The 23027-nt window shown below is 34.6% G+C and overlaps 1 protein-coding gene across 3 annotated transcripts in view; it reads right to left on the bottom strand.

Moving 5' to 3' along the window:
- The window catches only part of LOC142335932 (uncharacterized), a 155185-nt gene that overhangs the window by 61700 nt on the left and 70458 nt on the right, over window positions 1–23027 (bottom strand). Inside the window, exons 11-12 of one of the 3 annotated variants that reach the window (XM_075384333.1) lie at window positions 22367–22628; window positions 18792–18940 (exon numbers count right to left, since the gene is read on the bottom strand). The exons of the other annotated variants lie outside the window; for them this stretch is intronic. Of the exons in view, the coding sequence (XP_075240448.1) occupies window positions 18792–18940; window positions 22367–22628 (411 nt within the window). The remainder of the gene's footprint in view (window positions 1–18791; window positions 18941–22366; window positions 22629–23027) is intronic. 3 annotated transcript variants of the gene reach the window in all.

Genomic DNA, 23027 nt, shown 5'->3' on the forward strand with positions numbered 1-23027 from the left:
TTATCACAAAATTGCTTAAACTCAAGTCATTGAAACATTGAGAAGTATTCCATCAACTCTAAAAACTATGCAGCAACTTATAGTCAAACATCGGCGGAGGTCACTGGTGCCGAAAAAAATCAAACGTTCAAAAAACTTGAAAAATTGCAAATACTCTTTGAAAAAAACAAGTGTGAAATTAAAATCTTTAAAAAACACCATTACTTCTAGAAACTATGCGGTAACAGATTATCAAATTCCAGAGGAGGTTCCTTGGCTCTAAAGGCAGAAGAAACCTTAAAAAATATATTTCAAAAACATTAAAAATATCAAAAACTTTTAAACGCTTAATTTTGTGATAAAAACAAAAACATTCCATTACATCTATAAGCTATGCAGTAACATATTAGAAAACCCTTGAGGAGGTTCCTTGGCTCATGAGGCTGGAGAAACTTAAGAAAATAACAATTTCAAAAAAACTTAAAATTGCTAATTTTTTTGAAAAAGATGCTTAAATTCGTGATAGTAAAAACTTGAAAAACATTCATTCCATTACATCTATAAAATTTGCAGTAACAAATTATCAAATCGTTGAGGAGGTCACTTGGCTCTTGAGGCTTGAGAAACTTAATAAAAATAAAATTTTCAAAGAGATTGAAAATTGCAAAGATTTTTGAAAATGCTTAAATTCGTGATAGTAAAAACTTGAAAAACATTCCATTACATCTATAATCTTTGCAGTAACAAATTATCAAATCCCTTAGAACGTTACTTGGCTCTTGAGGCTGGAGAAACCTAAAAAAAATAAAAATTTCCAAAAAAAGTGAAAATTAGAAAAATTTTTGAAAAAAAAAAACGCTTAAATTTGTGATAAAACCCATTCCATTACATATATAAGCTATGCAGTAACATATTATCAAACCATTGAGGAGGGCCCTTGGCTCTTGAGGCTGGAGAAACCTAAATATAACAATTTCAAAAAAAAATTGAAAATTGCAAAATTTTTTGAAAAAGATGCTTAAAATCGTGATTTTAAAAACTTGAAAAACATTCCATTACATCTATAAACTTTGCAGTAACAAATTATCAAATCGTTGATGAGGTTCCTTGGCTCTTGAGGCTGGAGAAACCTAAAAAAGGACAAAAACTTTCACAAATCTTGAATTAAAATTTCAAGTTTATTTACAAACTATGGTCAATACAAACTTTTTGTATGGTCAATACGAACATTTTTTATAAACCTTGAATAAAAATTTCAAATTTTATAAAAAAAACTTCTATAACTTGTAATATTAAAAAGCTGCGAGCTATTCCATGACATATGAAAAATTTTCTGAGAAATATTATCCCCTAACGAAGTTTTCTGGCCCCAGAGGCTGATAAAACCTAAAATGACAAAAAAGCGAAAATTTTTTTTAAAAAATGTCAAAAAAATGCTTAAATTCGTGATGTGACATCCAGAAACAATAAAGTAAACTATCGCCAAACTTTAGAGGAGGTTCTGAAAAGGTCTCTAAGAAGAGGTCTCTAAAAAATACAACAATGTTCGAAAAAAATTGAAAAAAATTGTGGGTTTTCAAGAATTGCTAAAATTAAAAAGTTGAAAACTATTCCATGGCCAATGAAAAATTTTCAGTAAGTTATAATCTAAACCCATAAGGCGGTTTTCTGGCCCTGTGTCTGGTTCGCCATAGATAAAAACTTAAAAACATTCCATTACATCTATAAGCTATGCAGTAACATATTAGCAAACCCTTGGAGATTCCTTGGCTCTTGAGGCTGGAAAAACCTAAAAAATTACAAAAATTGTCAAAATGAAAGAATTGGAACTTTTGAAAAAAATTGCCGCAATTTGTGATATTAAAAAGTTGAAAACTATTCCGTGGCCAACACAAAATTTTCAGTAAATTATTATCTAATCCCATAAGGCGATTTTGTGGCCCCTGGGTCTGGTTCGTGATAGAAAGAAACTTAAGAACATTCCATTACATCTATAAGCTATGCAGTAACATAATAGAAAACCCTTGAGAAGGTTCCTTGGCTCTTGAGGCTGAAGAAACTTTGGAAAAAAAATTCAAAAAAATTGAAAATTGCAATATTTTTTGAAAAAGATGCTTAAATTCGTGATAGTAAAAACTTGAAAAACATTCCATTACATCTATAATCTTTGCAGTAACAAATTATCAAATCGTTGAGGAGGTTCCTTGGCTCTTGAGGCTGGAGAAATCTAAAAAGGACAAAAACTTTCACAAATCTTGTATAAAAATTTCAAGTTTATTTACAAACTATGGTCAATACAAACTTTTCGTATGGTCAATACAAACTTTTTTTATAAACCTTGAATAAAAATTTCAAGTTTTATAAAAAAAAACTGCTATAATTTGTAATATTAAAAAGTTGCAAGCTATTCCATGACATATGAAAAATTTTCAGAAAAATATTATCCCCTAACGAGGTTTTCTGGCCCCAGGGGCTGAAAAAACCTAAAATGACAAAAAAGCGAAATTTTTTTTAAAAAAATGTCAGAACAATGCTTAAATTAGTGATGTGACATACAGAAACAATAAAGTAAACTATCGTCAAACTGTAGAGGAGGTTCTGCGGCTCTTGAGGCTGGAAAAACCTAAAAAAATAACAATGTTCGAAAAAAACTTGAAAAAAATTGTGGGTTTTCAAGAATTGCTAAAATTAAAAAGTTGAAAACTATTCCATGGCCAATGAAAAATTTTCAGTAACTTATTATCTAAACCCATAAGGCGTTTTTCTGGCCCCTGGGTCTGGTCCGCCATAGAAAAAAACTTAAAGACATTCCATTACATCTATAAGCTATGCAGTAACATATTAGCACATCCTTGGAGATTCCTTGGCTCTTGAGGCTGGAAAAACCTGAAAAATTACGAAAATTTTCAAAAAAAATTGAAAAAATTGAAAAAAATGCCGCAATTTGTGATATTAAAAAGTTGAAAACTATTCCATGGCCAATACAAAATTTTCAGTAACTTATTATCTATTCCCATAAGGCGATTTTCTGGCCTCTGGGTCTGGTTCGTGATAGAAAGAAACTCAAGAACATTCCAATACATCAATAAGCTATGCAGTAACATATTAGAAAACTCCTGAGCAGGTTCCTTGGCTCTTGAGGCTGCAGAAACCTAAAATAACAATTTCAATAAAATTGAAGATTGCAAAATTTTTTGAAAAAAAAATGCTTAAATTCGTGATAGTCAAAACTTGAAAAACATTCCATTACATCTATAATCTTTGCAGTAACAAATTATCAAATCGTTGAGGAGGTTCCTTGGCTCTTGAGGCTGGAGAAACCTAAAAAAGGACAAAAACTTTCACAAACCTTGAATAAAAATTTCAAGTTTTATAAAAAAAACTGCTATAATTTGTAATATTAAAAAAGCTGCAAGCTACTCGATGGCAAATGAAAACTTTTCAGAAATATATTATCCCCTAACAAGGTTTTCTGGCCCCAGAGGCTGAAAAAACCTAAAATGACAAAAAGCGAAAAATTAAAAAAAAATGTCAAAAAATGCTTAAATTCGTGATGTGACATCCAGAAACAATAAAGTAACCTATCGTCAAACCTTAGAGGAGGTTCTGCGGCTCTTGAGGCTGGACAAACCTAAAAAAATACAATAATTTTCGAAAAAAACATGAAAAAAATTGTGGGTTTTCAAGAAGTGCTAAAATTAAAAAGTTGAAAACTATTCCATGGCCAATGAAAAATTTTCAGTAACTTATAATCTAAACCCATAAGGCGGTTTTCTGGCCCTGTGTCTGGTTCGCCATAGATAAAAACTTAAAGACATTCCATTATATCTAAAAGCTATGCAGTAACATATTAGCACATCCTTGGAGATTCCTTGGCTCTTGAGGCTGGAAAAACCTAAAAAAATTACGAAAATTTTCAAAAAAAATTGAAAAAATTGAAAAAAATGCCGCAATTTGTGGTATTAAAAAGTTGAAAACTATTCCATGGTCAATACAAAATTTTCAGTAACTTATTATCTAATCCCATAAGGCGATTTTCTGGCCTCTGGGTCTGGTTCGTGAGAGAAAGAAACTCAAGAACATTCCAATACATCTATAAGCTATGCAAAAACATATTAGAAAACTCCTCAGGAGGTTCCTTGCCTCTTGAGGCTGGAGAAACCTAAAATAACAATTTCAAAAAAAATGAAGATTGCAAAATTTTTTTAAAGAAAAAATGCTTAAATTCGTGATAGTCAAAACTTGAAAAACATTCCATTGCATCTATAAACTAAGCAGTGAAATATTATTACACCCTTGAGGAGATTCCTTGGCTCTTGAGGCTGGAGAAACCTAAAAAAGGACAAAAACTTTCACAAACCTTGAAAAAAAATTTCAAGTTTTATAAAAAAAACTGCTATAATTTGTAATATTAAACAGTTGCAAGCTATTCCATGACAAATGAAAAATCTTCGGAAAAATATTATCCCCTAACAAGGTTTTCTGGCCCCAGAGGCTGAAAAAAACCTAAAATGACAAAAGCGAAAAATTTTTAAAAAAATGTCAAAAAATGCTTAAATTCGTGATGTGACATCCAGAAACAATAAAGTAACCTATCGTCAAACCTTAGAGGAGGTTCTGCGGCTCTTGAGGCTGGAAAAACCTAAAAAAATACAATAATTTTCGAAAAAAACTTGAAAAAAATTGTGGGTTTTCAAGAAGTGCTAAAATTAAATAGTTGAAAACTATTCCATGGCCAATGAAAAATTTTCAGTAACTTATAATCTAAACCCATAAGGCGATTTTCTGGCCTCTGGGTCTGGTTCGTGAGAGAAAGAAACTCAAGAACATTCCAATACATCTATAAGCTATGCAAAAACATATTAGAAAACTCCTGAGGAGGTTCCTTGCCTCTTGAGGCTGGAGAAACCTAAAATAACAATTTCAAAAAAATTGAAGATTGCAAAATTTTTTTAAAGAAAAAATGCTTAAATTCGTGATAGTCAAAACTTGAAAAACATTCCATTGCATCTATAAACTAAGCAGTGAAATATTATTACACCCTTGAGGAGATTCCTTGGCTCTTGAGGCTGGAGAAACCTAAAAAAGGACAAAAACTTTCACAAACCTTGAAAAAAAATTTCAAGTTTTATAAAAAAAACTGCTATAATTTGTAATATTAAACAGTTGCAAGCTATTCCATGACAAATGAAAAATCTTCGGAAAAATATTATCCCCTAACAAGGTTTTCTGGCCCCAGAGGCTGAAAAAAACCTAAAATGACAAAAGCGAAAAATTTTAAAAAAATGTCAAAAAATGCTTAAATTCGTGATGACATCCAGAAACAATAAAGTAACCTATCGTCAAACCCTAGAGGAGGTTCTGCGGCTCTTGAGGCCGGAAAAACCTAAAAAAATACAACAAGGTTCGAAAAAAACTTGAAAAGAATTGTGGGTTTTTAAGAATTGCTAAAATTAAAAAGTCGAAAACTATTCCATGGCCAATGAAAAATTTTCAGTAACTTATTATCTAAACCCATAAGGCGGTTTTCTGGCCCCTGGGTCTGGTCTGCCATTGAAAAAAACTTAGAATACATTCCATTACATCTACAAGCTATTCAGTAACATATTAGCACACCCTTGGAGATTCCTTGGCTCTTGAGGCTGGAGAAACCTAAAAAAAATAACAATTTCAAAAAAATTGAAGATTGCAAAATTTTTTGAAAAAAATGCTTAAATTCGTGATAGTCAAAACTTGAAAAACATTTCATTGCATCTATAAACTAAGCAGCGAAATATTATTACACCCTCGAGGAGATTCCTTGGCTCTTGAGGCTGGAGAAACCTAAAAAAGGACAAAAACTTTCACAAACCTTGAATAAAAATTTCAAGTTTTATAAAAAAAACTGCTATAACTATAATTTGTAATAATAAACAGTTGCAAGCTATTCCATGACAAATGAAAACTATTCAGAAAAATATTATCCCCTAACGAGGTTTTCTGACCCCAGAGGCTGAAAAAACTTAAAATGACAAAAAAAAAGCAAAAAATTAAAAAAAATGTCAAAAAAGTGCTTAAATTCGTGATGTGACATCCAGAAACAATAAAGTAACCTATCGGCAAACCCTAGAGGAGGTTCTGCGGCTCTTGAGACTGGAAAAACCTAAAAAAATACAACAATGTTCGAAACAAACTTAAAAAGAATTGTGGGTTTTTAAGAATTGCTAAAATTGATAAGTTGAAAACTATTCCATGGCCAATGAAAAATTGTCAGTAACTTATTATCTAAACCCATAAGGCGGTTTTCTGGCCCCTGGGTCTGGTCCGCCATAGAAAAAAACTTAAATACATTCCATTACATCTATAAGCTATGCAGTAACATATTAGCACACCCTTGGAGATTCCTTGGCTCTTGAGGCTGGAAAAACCTAAAAACAAAAATTTTCAAAACTTGAAAAAATTGGAAAAATTGAAAAAAATTGCCGCAACTTGTGATATTAAAAAGTTGAAAACTATTCCATGGTCAATACAAACCTTGAATAATACAAACTATGGTCAATACAAACTATGGTCAACACAAACTTTTTGTATGGTCAATACAAACTTTTATAAACCTTGAATAAAAATTTCAAGTTTTATAAAAAAAACTGCTATAATTTGTAATATTAAAAAGTTGCAAGCTATTCCATGACATATGAAAAATTTTCAGAAAAATATTATCCCCTAACGAGGTTTTCTGGCCCCAGGGACTGAAAAAACCTAAAATGACAAAAAAAGCGAAAAATTAAAAAAAAAGTCAAAAAATGCTTAAATTCGTGATGTGACGACATCAAGAAACAATAAAGTAACCTATCGTCAAACCTTAGAGGAGTTTCTGCGGCTCTTGAGGCTGGAAAAACCTAAAAAAATACAACAATGTTCGAAACAAACTTGAAAAGAATTGTGGGTTTTTAAGAATTGCTAAAATTAATAAGTTGAAAACTATTCCATGGCCAATGAAAAATTTTCAGAAAGTTATTATCTAAACCCCTAAGGCGGTTTTCTGGCCCCTGGGTCTGGTCCGCCATAGAAAAAAACTTAAATACATTCCATTACATCTATAAGCTATGCAGTAACATATTAGCACACCCTTGGAGATTCCTTGGCTCTTGAGGCTGGAAAAACCTAAAAACAAAAATTTTCAAAACTTGAAAAAATTGGAAAAATTGAAAAAAATTGCCGCAACTTGTGATATTAAAAAGTTGAAAACTATTCCATGGTCAATACAAACCTTGAATAATACAAACTATGGTCAATACAAACTATGGTCAACACAAACTTTTTGTATGGTCAATACAAACTTTTATAAACCTTGAATAAAAATTTCAAGTTTTATAAAAAAAACTGCTATAATTTGTAATATTAAAAAGTTGCAAGCTATTCCATGACATATGAAAAATTTTCAGAAAAATATTATCCCCTAACGAGGTTTTCTGGCCCCAGGGACTGAAAAAACCTAAAATGACAAAAAAAGCGAAAAATTAAAAAAAAAGTCAAAAAATGCTTAAATTCGTGATGTGACGACATCAAGAAACAATAAAGTAACCTATCGTCAAACCTTAGAGGAGTTTCTGCGGCTCTTGAGGCTGGAAAAACCTAAAAAAATACAACAATGTTCGAAACAAACTTGAAAAGAATTGTGGGTTTTTAAGAATTGCTAAAATTAATAAGTTGAAAACTATTCCATGGCCAATGAAAAATTTTCAGAAAGTTATTATCTAAACCCCTAAGGCGGTTTTCTGGCCCCTGGGTCTGGTCCGCCATAGAAAAAAACTTAAATACATTCCATTACATCTATAAGCTATGCAGTAACCTATTAGCACACCCTTGGAGATTCCTTGGCTCTTGAGGCTGGAAAAACTTAAAAAATTACAATAATTTTCAAAAAAAAATTGAAAAAATTGAAAAAAATGCCGCAATTTGTGATATTAAAAAGTTGAAAACTATTCCATGGTCAATACAAAATTTTCAGTAACTTATAATCTAAACCCATAAGGCGGTTTTCTGGCCCTGTGTCTGGTTCGCCATAGATAAAAACTTAAATACATTCCATTACATCTATAAGCTATGCAGTAACCTATTAGCACACCCTTGGAGATTCCTTGGCTCTTGAGGCTGGAAAAACTTAAAAAATTACAATAATTTTCAAAAAAAATTGAAAAAATTGAAAAAAATGCCGCAATTTGTGATATTAAAAAGTTGAAAACTATTCCATGGTCAATACAAAATTTTCAGTAACTTATTATCTAATCCCATAAGGCGATTTTCTGGCCTCTGGGTCTGGTTCGAGATAGAAAGAAACTCAAGAACATTCCATTACATCTATAAGCTATGCAGTAACATATTAGAAAACTCCTGAGGAGGTTCCTTGGCTCTTGAGGCTGGAGAAACCTAACAAATGACAAAAACTTTCAAAAACCTTGACAAAAAATTTCAAGTTTTATAAAAAAAACTGCTATAATTTGTAATATTAAAAAGTATGAAAACTATTCAATGACAAATGAAAAATTTTCAGAAAAAAATTATCCCCTAAGAGGGTTTTCTGGCCCCTGAGTCTGAAAAAACATGAAATGACAAAACGAAAAAATTTAAAAATTTTGTCCAAAAAAAAGCTAGAATTCGGGATGTTACATCTAGAAACAATAAAGCAACCTAACATCAAACCTTAAAGGAGGTTCGGTGGCTCTTGAGGCTGGAAAAACTTAAAAAATTACAGTTTTCAAAAAAAAAACTTGAAAAAGATGTAGTTTTTAAAAATTGCTAAAATTAAAAGACTGAAAACTATTCCATGGCCAATGAAAAATTTTCAGTAAATTATTATCTAATTAGTAGTAGTAGTAGCAGTAGTAAAAGACTTCAATTGACCAATTTATGGATTTTAATACAACACATCAGAAAGATTTATGCATATGGTACAAACAATAAAATTTATCTATAGCTATTACAACTAGGGAAAAAAATAATTACAAAAATTTAAGAACGGCAAAACGCACAACGGCATTTAATGGACCAACTACAGGTCACGTCCGGATTAAACTTTGAGTCACGCAGTGTGGAGAAAAAAGTTTTCAGTAAAACTTTGTAGTTGGCTGGTGGTCTCAGGATGTTGAAGTTACCAGTGTCGCTGAAGTCATTTACATAGATTTGTACCCGCTTAAAAAATGATTTAGCTGTCAGCTGCTTTTTCGTGGGGCTCACTACAATATGATCATGAGAGTTAGTTCGAAGCATTTTCAAATATGTCTTGATAGAGAAAAAGTTCTCAAATTTTATGCAAGTATTGCCCAAAACAATGGAAATAAAGAAGCGAAGATCACGTTCAATCAGTTGATAGCATATCGGAGTATTATTTGACGCCCGAAGAAATGTGTTGTAGTCATTCCTTCCATAGCACCAGCGTAAACCCTTCCAATAAAAATTTTCTAATATTCTAAGATGGCTTATATCAGCAAACCACGCTTGAGAACCATAAAGCAGAATTGACAGAACACAGGCAGAAAATAAATTATATTTGACGCTGTTCGGTAAGCTGTAAGGCACATTATGTCGAAAATAATTAGACATCTCTGAGCTTTCGCTAGCTTGGTCCTCACATGAATCCTCCACTTTAAGTTAGGTGAAATTTCTATACCTAAATCACTTGTTTTGTCAACTTTTCGAATCATAATGGACCCAATACTCAAACCACTATCGCACTTTTTAGATACTTGTAGATACAAACATTTGTCAACGTTGAAGGTAAGATCAATATCGGCAGCCCAAGTAAATAGCTTATCAAAGTCTTCCTGGCATTTGTTAAACATGTCTTCTCCCGCACATGCCAACTTTGTGTCGTCTGCAAAGCAGAAACAACTTGAGAATTCCGGTAAGGACAGCATGTCGTCAATATACACAAGAAACATCAACGGTCCTAAGACACTGCCTTGAGGAACTCCACTAGTAACCATGATTTCATCTGATAAAGTCCCATTGACATTTACTCGTTGCGATCTATCACTTAAGTAGGAAAAAAAGTTTTAAAAAATTGTTATCAAGACCATATAAAGCTAACGTGTCAAGCAAAACAGCATGGTTAACAGTGTCAGAAGCCTTAGCAAAGTCCAGGTAAATTAAGACTTGCTCGACGTTATCGTCAAAATTGGAATACAGCTCGTCCAAGTAAATAATCAATTGAGTTATTGTTGAATGCTCTCTTCGGAATCCATGTTGACAACTGTTCAATTTGTATCGTAGTCGCGAGTAAAGAAAATAAAAAATAAGCTTTTCCACCACCAGGGATAAGCGGGGTAACAACGATATTGGTCTGTAGTTCTCGATATTGTTTCGGGACTATTTTTTATGGATCGGCGTCACAAATGCACATTTTCAGAGCCGCGGCCATTTGCAGGTAAGAATTATACGGGAAAACAATGAGTGAATTAGGGGCCCAAGAGAAGCAGAGCAGTACTTCAGTACAAAGGGCGGAATTCCATCCGCTACGGCATTTGAGCTCATAGGCAATGTTTCAAGTAGTTTGACGGTCTGCGAGATGGTACAAACTAAATCACCGAGGTAAATATAGGCACTTAGGGTTTCGATGGGAGCTACAGAGAGAGAGGATTGCTTATACACCGAATGGAAGAAAAGATTGAATAGATTGGCTTTTTCAATATCAGATCCAGCAAGCCGAGCCTGATAAATCATTTCGTTAGGAAAAGAGCTGCGTCCACTTAGACTTTTCAACATTTTAGAGGAAAAGACACTTTATCGAGCTCAACAACGTCCATTAACTCTTTTTTCAGCTTATCTAATTTGTGCTTCGAACTCAATTGTCGCTTAGCGGTCTCTAGTTTATTAATAGAGTGCATCGTCAGTGAAGTGTTATAAAAAGGAAACAATTTGCGCTTTTTGCGTTTTCGAACAAGACAGGAAGAGATCACATCTACGAATGTCTTCAATAAGAACTCACTAGTACTTAGCAAACTAGGTGCTGCCTCAAAGTCAATTAAGTCGATTTTGCTTTCTAAAACATTTTGGTTGAAGCCATTCGCTGAGAATTCGGAGGAGAACGGAGCCACGTAGCATGGTAGATAATCGTAACTAATAATGAGGGGATAGTGATCTAAAAAAGATGCAGGCAGCACTTCATAGTCAAAAGCATCAGGTTGAGATACGAAAACCAGATCTAGTATATTGCCCCTCTTGTGCGTAGGAGATCTAATAATCTGTTCTAAAAGCAACTCCTGTGTCATCGAGTCAAGTAAAGACTGATCAACAGAGATCGCGGTGGTGGTACTTTCCCAATTTACATTGGGCAGATTAAAATCACCCATAACCACAAATTTCGTCTCTTGAGACGATGCATCCGTCTGTTTAAAATTACTGTACAGATCGAGAATACAATTTTCTGCGAATGATGCTGATGTAAAACACTTTGATCCCCTAGGGGGTAGGTACACGAGGACTAGGCCAAGTTGAAGAAAACAGTTACTAAACACGCCGCTAACGAAAAAATCACCAATTTTCAAACTCGTAACTCTGAAGAGCTCCAAAAAAGAATCATGTGCGGCAATCAAAATACCTCCATGTTTTCCTTGATTTCGATCACTTCTAGCAATAACAGTGTAGGGCATTCCACAAAATACGACTGAATCTGGTATTGAATCATCTATCCACGTTTCAACGAGGCAAACTAAGTCTGGGGATTCTTGTGAGAGCAGTTGATATAAATTGAGACGTCGTTCTAAACTAATGATGCTTTGCACGTTGAGAAGTAAACACGTCAGGATATTTTTGACAGGCTGTGTCTGCTAACGCGGTATTCAACCCCGTTTTTCAATTATTCGCCCTTTTCTTATTACGAAAGCTTTGTCAGAGTATTTATTTTCAAGTGAGCGTTTCTCAAGTCTAAGCTGATATTGAGCTTCACGTTCCGACTTTGTAAGATCAAGATCGACAAATACTGTTGAATAGTCATTGGTATCTTTCAGTTCGGCCGAATTACGAAGAAATTCTTTTCGTTTCAATAGACACTTGAATTTGACCAGGAGAAGCTGCCGACCATTGATTTCACTGGCCTTGCCGATTCTCTTCGTTTCAATTTGATTGCTCTGAATATCAACATCGACAGATCGGGCAATTTTAGTAACAACTTCATGATCATTGATTGAGCTGATAGGAGTAGTTCCTTTGATAATTAAGTTTGATTTCTTGCTTTCTTGTTCATGCTGTTCTTGGCGTATTTCTCTCGCAATGCATGACCGCGCCTTGTTTTTTGTTAAGTTGTTACAAGGCGGTTTTCCGGCCCCTGGGTCTGGTTCGCAATAGAAAAAACTTAAAAACATTCCATTACATCTAAAAGCTATACAGTAACATTAGCAAACCCTTGAGGAGGTTCCTTGGCTCTTGAGGCTGGCAAATTCTAAAAATGACAAATTTTTCTTGAAAATCTTAAAAAGTAGAAAAATAGTATAAACTTGTGTGTTTTTGTTTGAATAACCAAAACGTATGGCTTTTAAGGTCATAAAAAGTACTTATGTCTTGCAAAAGACCTTTATAAACTTTAGCCAGCCTCATTTGTAGACTGGTGCAACAAAAATTTCAAAAACTGACGAAAAAACAAGCAACATTTTGGGCTCGAAAACTCCTAAAAATGTTTTTTTAAACCTAAACTATGGCCTTTCCGGTAGCTTCATCACACTAAGCACTTGAAGGAATACTAAACACGACTAGAGGCCTCTAATGAAACTTACTGACCGCTGGGCGCTAGCCTTAGTTTAATTGAAGGGGCGTAAGAGCGCATCGGGGGGGGGGGGTCGCATGGGGCTGATGGGGTAGCAACAGTGGGGGTGAGTCAGTCTCTAAGAACCGCCCTTCGCACCATAAGTTTAAATCTCCAGAACAGATACTGTTAATCGCATACTTGTGAGACAAATGAACTGTAAGCAAGACTAGTGAGCTGAAAAACTCTAAGAGCACTTAATGCCGAATGGGTGCTACTTGTTTATCCCGTTTGTTTTTGAGGACCAAAAGACAAATGCGCCACCCGAGAAATTGGTCAAGCGAAAAATTGCATAAAAAGACCGACAGGACTAAAAAAAATTGCTACAAACTTCGTTTGAGGGCAATTAAACAAACATTAACAATCGAACGTGAAGTAATTCAAGACAAAAATGAAACAAAAATTCACTCATATTTACAACAAATTTTAGAAACATTCTTAACACCTAAATAACTTTCCTCTGTGCTAATATTAGGGGCATCAGGAATGAGGCTCTAAGAGAGCTGCTCGACTATTTGATGCCCTCCGAGTGCAACCTGTTTATCCTGTTTTCGAGGACGAAAAGTTAAATAGGTCAGACGAAAAATCGGTGAAGCAAAAAATTGAATAAAAAAGACAACAGGACTAATCTCATTCCTACAGATTACCAATACAATCACGAAATCAGCCAAAAATTATAGAGAACTCATTTAAAAATTTTTGAAAAATGGCTAAATTTTTTTAAAAAACGTAACTAAAACATGCAAAAACGTAACTAAAACCTTATTAGAAAGCACATAAAAAATTTCTTAGGTGCAATGAAAGGATATTATAACACAAAAAATGTCTTTGCAAGAGAGAGTGAGAAAACAAGCAGCGCGTGCAAACGCCGTTTGTGAGAGCAAGAAGTTATTCAGAAGATTGAACGTTTTCAGCTTTGCCGTGTGAACAAATGTAAAACGAAAAAAGAGCGTCAGACGAAACAAAAACATAGCAGAACAAATCCTGGCGTAAAATTCAAAGAATTTTCATTGACTAAACAAAATATTAGACCTAGAACAGACTGAGTGAATTGGAAAAACCATTTCTAAAAAAATAAGATAAAAAAAGAAAATCAACGTCAAAAAACCGATAGCGAGAACAAAAAACCACTAGCCAGAAAGCAAATTTTTGTTCAAATACCCCTTTCTCACTCTAATTAAAATTTTTTAATTAGAGTTATTTAAAATAACACCACTCGCTTTTTCTCTCCATTTCCTGTTTCGGTGTGACCAAAATCACTACTCGAATTTGACTTCAAAAATCATAAAAATGTGTGAACAGATCTTAAAAAAAAAGACAGCGCCCCAAAACATTTCAACCAGAGCACCGCATATAGCTCCCCTCAACTTACAGCTTCGCAGCTTTTAGAAAAGAAGTGGCAAATAAGTCCTAAAAACAATCCAGAAAATTGAATGAAAAACTTAGAAACCAGGCCAGCAAATGAATTGAACAATGCCCGCCAAAGAGAATAACAATCTCAAAAGTTCAGAAACTAAAAAAGAACAATCAAAGTAAACAAAAAATAACCATTGCTTCAAACTCTTGAAGTCTTTATCCTGAAGGCCAAATTTGATCAATTTCAAAATAACCAATAACCTACGCATAAGCCTAGAATGAGTGTTATCGGCCATTAAGATAAAAAATGAGAATTGACAAACTCAAAAATTGAAAATTGCAAAAATTAAAGGAAATTTCTTCATTTTGCAATTTTAAAACCAAAACCACTTTAAATGTTCAAAACCACTTTTTTGACTTTAAAAAAAAAACAAAATAATTGCAAATTTCAATGAAATTTTGCTAAAATTTGTGAACTTCATTTCATCAGAAATATTTCAATGTCTCCGGAGGCCACCGGGTAACCCAATCCAAGCCTTAAAAGAGCTTCATTGGTGAAAAAAAAGATCAACAAACTAGGAACAAGAAAATCATTTTAAGAAAGTATGAAAAAAGAATCAACTTTTGTCAACAAAAAAGCTAAATTTTGTATTATTAAAAGGTTGAAAACAATTCCTGTTACTAAAAACTATGCAGTAGCCTATCCTCCCACACTAGCGGAACTTTCATATCCCCTGAGGCTGGAAAAACTTTATAACAAAAACATTCGAACAACTTTTTAAAAAAATAGCAAAAACTGTACCATTTTTCAAGTTTATGTTTGCACGTAGATCATTAAATGGTCCTTAAAAGTATTTATATCTTGCAACAAACCTTTATCAATTTTGACAGTCAAAAATTCAGGACTAAATTAAACAAAATACTCGAAAAATTACAGTGAAAAAACAGTGAAAAATGTTTGGTGCTGCTTTCCAAGCAGCCGCACCACTCTAAGCACATGGAAAACTACTAAAGCCAACTTTGGGCCTCTAATGAACCTTAATGTCCCTTGCTTCTCACCTGTTCATCCCATTTTGAAAGATCAAAGTCAATGAAAAATGTGTGACAAAATCTTACAAAAAGGACAATTCTTGGAACAGCCATAAACAAAGTAATTGGCAAAAAACGCTAATATAGACTTAAAAACAGCAAAGAAGAACGTAACCTCCAAATAAGCATAAAACTCAAATTAATTACTTGAATACACAACCAAAAAGACGTCATTAGAGGTTATTATATACCACTGCAACCACATAAACATGTAAAAAATAACAATTTCGGCGAGTTTCATTTGACTTTTAATAGTGAACTGCCACCAATTCAGTTCAGCTGCTGTCACTTGTGAGAGAAAACTAGATTACGCCAAACAGAAAGTCAAGGACGCAAAACTCTCTCGGGAAGTCAAAACGGTCAAGTGGAAACATAGCACAGAAAGACCAACACGTTTTACAATAATTGCTTCAAATTTTGTTTGAGAGCAGTTAAAAATAGTAAAAACAAAAACAAAAACTGTTGGGACAAGCCGCACTTTACGCACAAAACACGGTTTGCTTAAAGAAAGTTTTATACACCTCAATTTCTAGATCTCTTGAAAACAGTGATATTGTAAAAAAAAAATCTTTTTCTCTTAATTCTTGAAGTTTGTTCAACAACACTTAAACTTCAAATCTCTCCCAAAAATCTGATCGTCGAGTGGTGAAAATATAACCAACTAACGTCGGGCGAATCGCTCTCAAACAACCGGCGAGCAATTGGCTTCATTAGCAGCTAGCACGTTTTAGTGAGGCTAGCCTTAGTTTAATTGAAGGGGCGTAAGAGAGTGCATCGGGGGGGGGGGGGGGGTCACCTGACGCTGATGGGGTGGCAGCAGTGAGGGTGAGTCAGTCTCTAAGAACCGCCCTTCGCACCATAAGTTTACATCTCCAGAAGATTTTGTTAATCGAATACTTGTGAGACTAATGAACTGTAAGCAAGACTAGTGAGCTGAAAAACTCTAAGAGCACTTAATGCCGAATGGGTGCTACTTGTTTATCCCGTTTGTTTTTGAGGACCAAAAGACAAATGCGCCACCCGAGAAATTGGTCAAGCGAAAAATTGCATAAAAAGACCGACAGGACTAAAAAAAATTGCTACAAACTTCGTTTGAGAGCAATTAAACAAACGTTATTAATCAAACGTGAACTAATTCAAGACAAAAAAATCAAATATTTACAACAAATTTTAAGAACATTCTTAACACCTAAATTATAACCTTCCTTTGTAAGCTCCACGGTAAAATTTGAACCAGACCGTGAAATAGATAATGGTAAAGTTCTCTCTGGAAATACACTTAAGCCTGAGCTCTTGTAGTTCAAACAAATCTTGACTTGGCAGCTCAAGGTCCGCACAAAAATTAACAAAATGCGAAAACAAAAACAAAAGAAAACCACCAAAAATTTGTTTCAAAATCTGACAAGGAGGAAAAAACGTCGGGTGAATTAATCTCAAACGACCGGCGAGCGGTTAGCTTTGTTCGTAGCTAGACACGGTTTAGTGAGGCTAGCTTAAGCTGAATTAAGGGGCGCAAGTGAGGACGACAAGTCAAATGCGTCAGATCAATCTAATATAATTGCCAAAAACTTCTTTTGAGAGCAATTAATAAAAATTTGAGAGAAGATGTTAAAAAAAACATATCCGAAAGAATTCCGGAACTGACTCGAAGTAGACAATTGGCCACCCTAACGGAAATAAAGAAACACAGCCGACTAACGTCGGGCGAATTGCTCTCAAATGACATGCGAGCGGTTGGCTTCGACAGTACCCAGCCAAGGTTTCGACTCCGCAACTTTTAGTTTTCTAGCCTTATTAGGAAATAATTCAAATAAACTGATATTTTGAAAATAGCAAATTATTGCAAAATTTAAAAGAAAAGCTTCCAGAAATCGAAGTAAAAATGTTCGAACCTATTTTTGTCTCGGTCTCTGGAGTTATGTCAAGTAACCCATCAGCAAGACTTGAAAAGCTTCGCTGGCCAATAATGATAGTTGAACTCATGAGAGGGACAAAAATTTCCAAAAACTTTAAAAACGACGGCAAATTTTAACAAAATCTTGCTATTCGTGATATTAATAACTTCAGAACAACTTCATTGTCACAATAGACTATCTAGTATCCCTATTTCAAGCTTTAAATAGTTTCACTGGCCCATAAGGATCCATAAACTTGCAGCATGGTAATCATTTTCCGAAAAATTGAAAAATTTTATCAAAAAATTGCAAAAGCTGGAATCATTAAAATATTGATCACCATTCCATTAATTTTAGAAACTACGCGACAGCTTATCATCAAACCTTGGATGAGTTCCCTAGGACCCTGGTGCCAGAAAAAATCATAAATTCAAATGGATTAAAAAAACTTGAAAATATTTGCAAATATTGCAAAGATTTTTTAAAAATTGCTGATATTAAAATCGTGAAAAGCATTCCATTACATCTAAAAGCTATGCATTAACCTATAATCAAACCCTAGAGTAGATTATGTGGCTCTTGAGGCTGGAGAAACCTGAAAAACGACAAAAATTTTTTAAAAAAAAACATGAAAATTGCAAATTGCATAAAAAAACTGCTAAAATTTGTGATAATAAAAGTTGAGAACTAATCAATGGCCAAAAAACATTTTGCAGTAATTTATTATCGAACCCTAACGGAGATTTTCCGTTAGGCTGAAGGGGGGTGGGCGTTCTGTTGGGGGGGGGGGGTCAACAGTGGGGGTGTCTTCAACCTCTAAGAACCATCCTTCACACCATAAGTATAAGTCTCCGAAATAGTTTAAGCTGAAACAGCTGAAAGGCTCTAAGAGTACTTAATGTAATGCCCTGTTTATCCCGTTTTTGAGGACGAAAAGTCAAAAGCATCAGACGAAAAATCGGTCAAGCGAAAAATCGGATATAAAAAAAGACCGACAGGACTAATATAATTGCTACAAACTTCGTTTGAGAGCAACTAATAATTTCCCCAAAACACACATCACCCTTATGAAAATATTTTTTATTTGGGTCCTCGTTATTCAAATTTGTTCGTAGCTATCCTGTATATAACAAAAATGGTGAAAAGCAACAAAATTGCCCCGCCTGTCGTGACTGGATTTTGCTCATGGTTATTTAACCCCGCTTAACAATATGATTTTTGTTTTAACAAAATATCAAATTGATGAAGCCATATAAGTTTATCGCTGAAAATTTGGATCTATTCTGTTTCACCTAAAGCTGTGGACAGAAGTAATGGTTAAGTGACTCTGCATGAAGTCACTGAGAACTTCTGGCGTTTATCAAGTACAGCGAAGCGGTTCGAGATATTACGTCAGAATTTCGAAGTGACTTCTGCAGAGTCACTTAACCATGCTTGAAACACAAAACTCGCACGTTTTAAAATGACGAAAGTCAAAGGGAAGTAAACTTCTGGCTAAGTGGGAACTTCTGGGATTTTAACTTCTGGCACTGCAGACTTTCGGCATTTTAAAATGTGCACGTGAGTGTTTTAAATCAATTTAACTCACCGCAAGAATTTTGCAACGCGCAAGAAGTCAAGGACGTTAAAGTCAAAAAGGGGTCAATCTCGAATGAGTATATTAGCTCATGATATTATACAGCTGTGAAACTTACCGTTGACAGACTTGACAGGTCCATAAACAAGTTCCTTCTTGTCGAACAATGCATCTTTGTACTCATTGGAATAATTGATAGTTCCAGTTCCTTTTGGTAGATTATAAGTAGAGACTTGTCCCAGATATCTTTTCGACAGAGGATTTAATCTAAAACGAAAACTAACTCAAATTTCTTTAAAATTTTAATGATTTTCTTGCACATTAGCATGCTCCCGGGCATTTTAAAAATGGTCAAAGAGGCTATCAGTGTAATAACGCAGAAATGACGTAGATATAATATTTGATTGCACAACCGCATTTTTGAAGTTTTACTGACAATTTGTCAATCTCTGAAAAGAGATCGAGCTCTTGAATAACTCTAAGAGGCCGATAACATCCCTGCGGTGTGCCAGATTAGACTGACTAACTTTTTTCTGCCATTCTTCATACAGCATCAGTCGTGAGGAACAAGTGACCGAAAAATTGACTAATCCCAAAGCAGAGCTTCGCCACTGTTTTGAATTTTTTCTTTTAGTATTATCTGGCGCTAGAAGAAATTTTGTCATCAACATTGATGCCCAGTTCATTATTTGCCATTTGTGCACTATTTTACATCTCTTCCCTATGCTGATTCGACATGGTTAACAAAAAGTCAAGCGAGTACGCAGCATAAAAAACATAAACCGACTAATGTCGGAAGAATTGCTCTCGAACTACAGGCGGGTAGTATGGGGGATTCGAGCCATTGACCTCCCGATCCACATCCACATGCACTGACCACTCGGCTATCACGCCCTTTTTGTTCCTTTGCTGCAACCGATTTTAGAAGCAACAAGTTTTACTTCGGAGTGAGCAATATAGATTATTCAAAAATGAAGAAAGAAAGCGTGAAAAAGTCACTTGAGAAGTCAACGAATGTTCTTGAAGAAAAGCGCAAAATGGCCAAGCAAAAAATTTCCATCAAAAAAGAAACATACCCGGCAGATTGCCGGAAAATAGCCGCCGTTGATTCCAATAAGCATGATTGGGATTGAACGAATAGAATATATTGAAAAAAAAAAAGATTTTTGTACAAAAATATTTTTTAAGTCCGATTTATTTTGATGACATTTCGTAGTTGAACATATTTCTGTTTCTTAGAGAGAGGCTACAGGGGTTACTATCAACACCAATAAGCATTAGAGGTGGTAACTAAGACTTATAGGAACGACGTTCAAATAGCGGGCATCTAAAATTGGGCTTTATGGGTTTATCCCGTTTCTATTTCTGACTTCAATTTTTTATACCGACTCTGTTCATTTTGAATTGCTTTGCTTAGCAACTGATGTTCAAATTCACTTTTAGCAGAATGAGAGAAGAGAGAAACTAGCCTAGAGAAGTCAAAAAGATTTCACGCAAAATGTCGAAAAACCGGCAAAATGGTAAAGCGAAAAAAAGTTTGACGAAGTAAAAAAAAATACGAGCGCAATAATGGCCGGCTGAGAAGATGAGGGCGGCTATTAACAACACGTTTACAATAATTGCTATGAACTTCGTTCACGAGCAATTAAACATTAGAGATCATCAGGAACTCGATCTCACGAAAACTGAAAACTCTAAACTGATTTATATATAAACATACCCGGCAGATTTTCGGAAAATAGCCACTGTCGATTCCCATAACTCTATTGGGATTGAAAGAACAGAAAATATCATCAAAAATTGATTTTTGTATAAAAACATTTTTGATGTCATGTCGTAATTGAACATACTCCTGTCTCTCAGTGAGAGGCTACAGGGTCTGGTATCAATACCAATAAGCAATATAGATAGTAACTAAAACTTATGAGAACAAAGTTCAAGTACCGGGCATCTAAAAATGGGCTTTATGGGTTTATCCCGTTTCTATTTCTAACATTGATTTTTTATACTGACTCTCTTCATTTTGAATTGCTTTGCTGAGCAGCTGCTGTTTAAAAGGACTTTGAGTGAAATAACAGAAGAGTGAAACTAGCCTAGAGAGGTCAAAAAGATTTCACGCAAAATGTCGAAACATACCCGGCAGATTGCCGGAAAATAGCCGCCGTTGACTCCAATAAGCATGATTGGGATTGAAAGAATAGAAGATATCGAAAAAAAAGATTTTTGTACAAAAACATTTATTAAGTCCAATTTATTTTGACGGCACTTTGTAGTTGAACATACTTCTGTTTCTTAGAGAGAGAGGGGGTTATAGACGGGGGCTACTGTCAATAACAATAAGCATAAGAGATGGTAACTAAGACTTATAGGAACGACGTTCAAATAGCGGGAATCTGAAATTGGGCTTTATGGGTTTATCCCGTTTCTATTTCTGAATTCAATTTTTTATACTGACTTTGTTCATTTTGAATTGCTTTGCTCAGCAACTGATGTTCAAAATCACTTTTAGCAGAATGAGAGAAGAGAGAAACTAGCCTAGAGAAGTCAAAAAGATATTACGCAAAATGTCGAAAAAGCGGCAAAATGGTAAAGCGAAAATAAGTTTGACGAAGTAAACAAAATAGGAGCGCTATAACAGCCGGCTGAGAAGATGAGGGCGGCTATTAAAAAGCGGCAAAATGGGTAAAGCGAAAAAAAATCGACGAAGTAAAAAAAACATAGGACAAGTCCTGACGTACAATTCAAAGAATTTTCATTGACTAAACAGAAAACTAGGCCTAGAACGGACTATGAATGGATTGGGAAAACCATTTAAAAAAAATCCTATCCAAAAATTGAAAAAACCAGTAAAAATCAAAGTGAAATTGCCGCAAGTGAACAAAAAGCCACTAGCGAGAAAGCGAATTTTTGTTCCAACACCGTTTTCTCACTCCACTTTAAAATTAGAGCGAAAAAAATTCACGCCGCAAAACCACTCGCTTTTTCGCTCCACTTCCTGTTTCGGCGTGACCAAAATCACTATTCCAATTTGACTTCAAAATTCAAGCAAATATGTGAAGTGATCTTAAAAAAAAAGACAGCGCCCCAATACAATTCAAATTCTTTGAATTGTAAAAAAAAATAGGAGCGCAATAATAGCCGGCTGAGAAAATCCTATCCAAAAATTGAAAAAAACAGTAAAAATCAAAGTGAAATTGCCGCAAGTGAACAAAAAGCCACTAGCGAGAAAGCGAATTTTTGTTCCAACACCGTTTTCTCACTCCACTTTAAAATTAGAGCGAAAAAAATTCACGCCGCAAAACCACTCGCTTTTTCGCTCTACTTCCTGTTTCGGCGTGACCAAAATCACAATTCCAATTTGACTTCAAAATTCAAGAAAATATGTGAAGAGATCTTAAAAAAAAGACAGCGCGCCAATACAATTCAAATTCTTTGAATTGTAAAAAAATAGGAGCGCTATAATAGCCGGCTGAGAAGATGAGGGCGGCTATTAATAAACCATTGTACTCCCTTATTAATTCATTAATCAAAGCAATCTCCCCGACGAGTTTCCTAAGGCGGTCAATGTAAGATATTTTGTCGATAAGTATGCAGCGTTGTTATCGCAACGACCATGAGACTCGAATAAAGAGTCGTTCATTTATTAACCATACTAATTTCGCAAAGCTGCGAGTTGACAATCAAGTAACTAACTCTGCATATTGATGTTGATTTGATATTGTGGCTGATTCTCGATTTGTGAACCGCGGCGTTCCTCGCTTCTCAGTTGGTTCTGGAAAGGTGGGATCCTTAACTCTGGCGTTATTTCCAAATCCTCTTCTTCCTCGATTGTTACGATAATTTCCTTGAGCACCAAAGTTCAATCCACTGGTATCTCCTCCCCAGTTGCCATTGACGTTTGCGAAGGGTATTCGCTGCGGTTCTTGTCCACTCGGTACATCTAACAATCGGAGCTCTAAAGGCATGAACAATATTTCAACAACCAAAGCCACAACATTGAGCGCCCAGATTTCCAGAAAAAAGCCGCCCTTACTCTTTGGGACGATTTTGGGGCTGAGAAGGTTAGAGAAGTATAAATCTAAATAAAATTGATGACAGCCTAATTTTTCCAAGTGTCAAAAAGTGTTCAATTTGGTCTGCAGTTTCATTGGAATCGATAAATATGGTGAGTTCAGCTTCAAAATAAAAAGACAATAAAATGAATACTAAGACCAGTTAGCAATTAACTCTAAGGAACTTTGATAACTTAATGAACAAAGTCTTCAAACATTCCAGTCTCACTTTCCCGGCTTTATTGATTTATCCAGTTTCTTTTTTGCTCTGACCTTAAGCGTATTTGCGTAAATTTTCTAAA

This window comes from Convolutriloba macropyga, chromosome 3, assembly GCF_964194025.1.
Source record: "Convolutriloba macropyga chromosome 3, txConMacr16.3, whole genome shotgun sequence".
Lineage (NCBI taxonomy): Eukaryota > Metazoa > Xenacoelomorpha > Acoela > Convolutidae > Convolutriloba > Convolutriloba macropyga.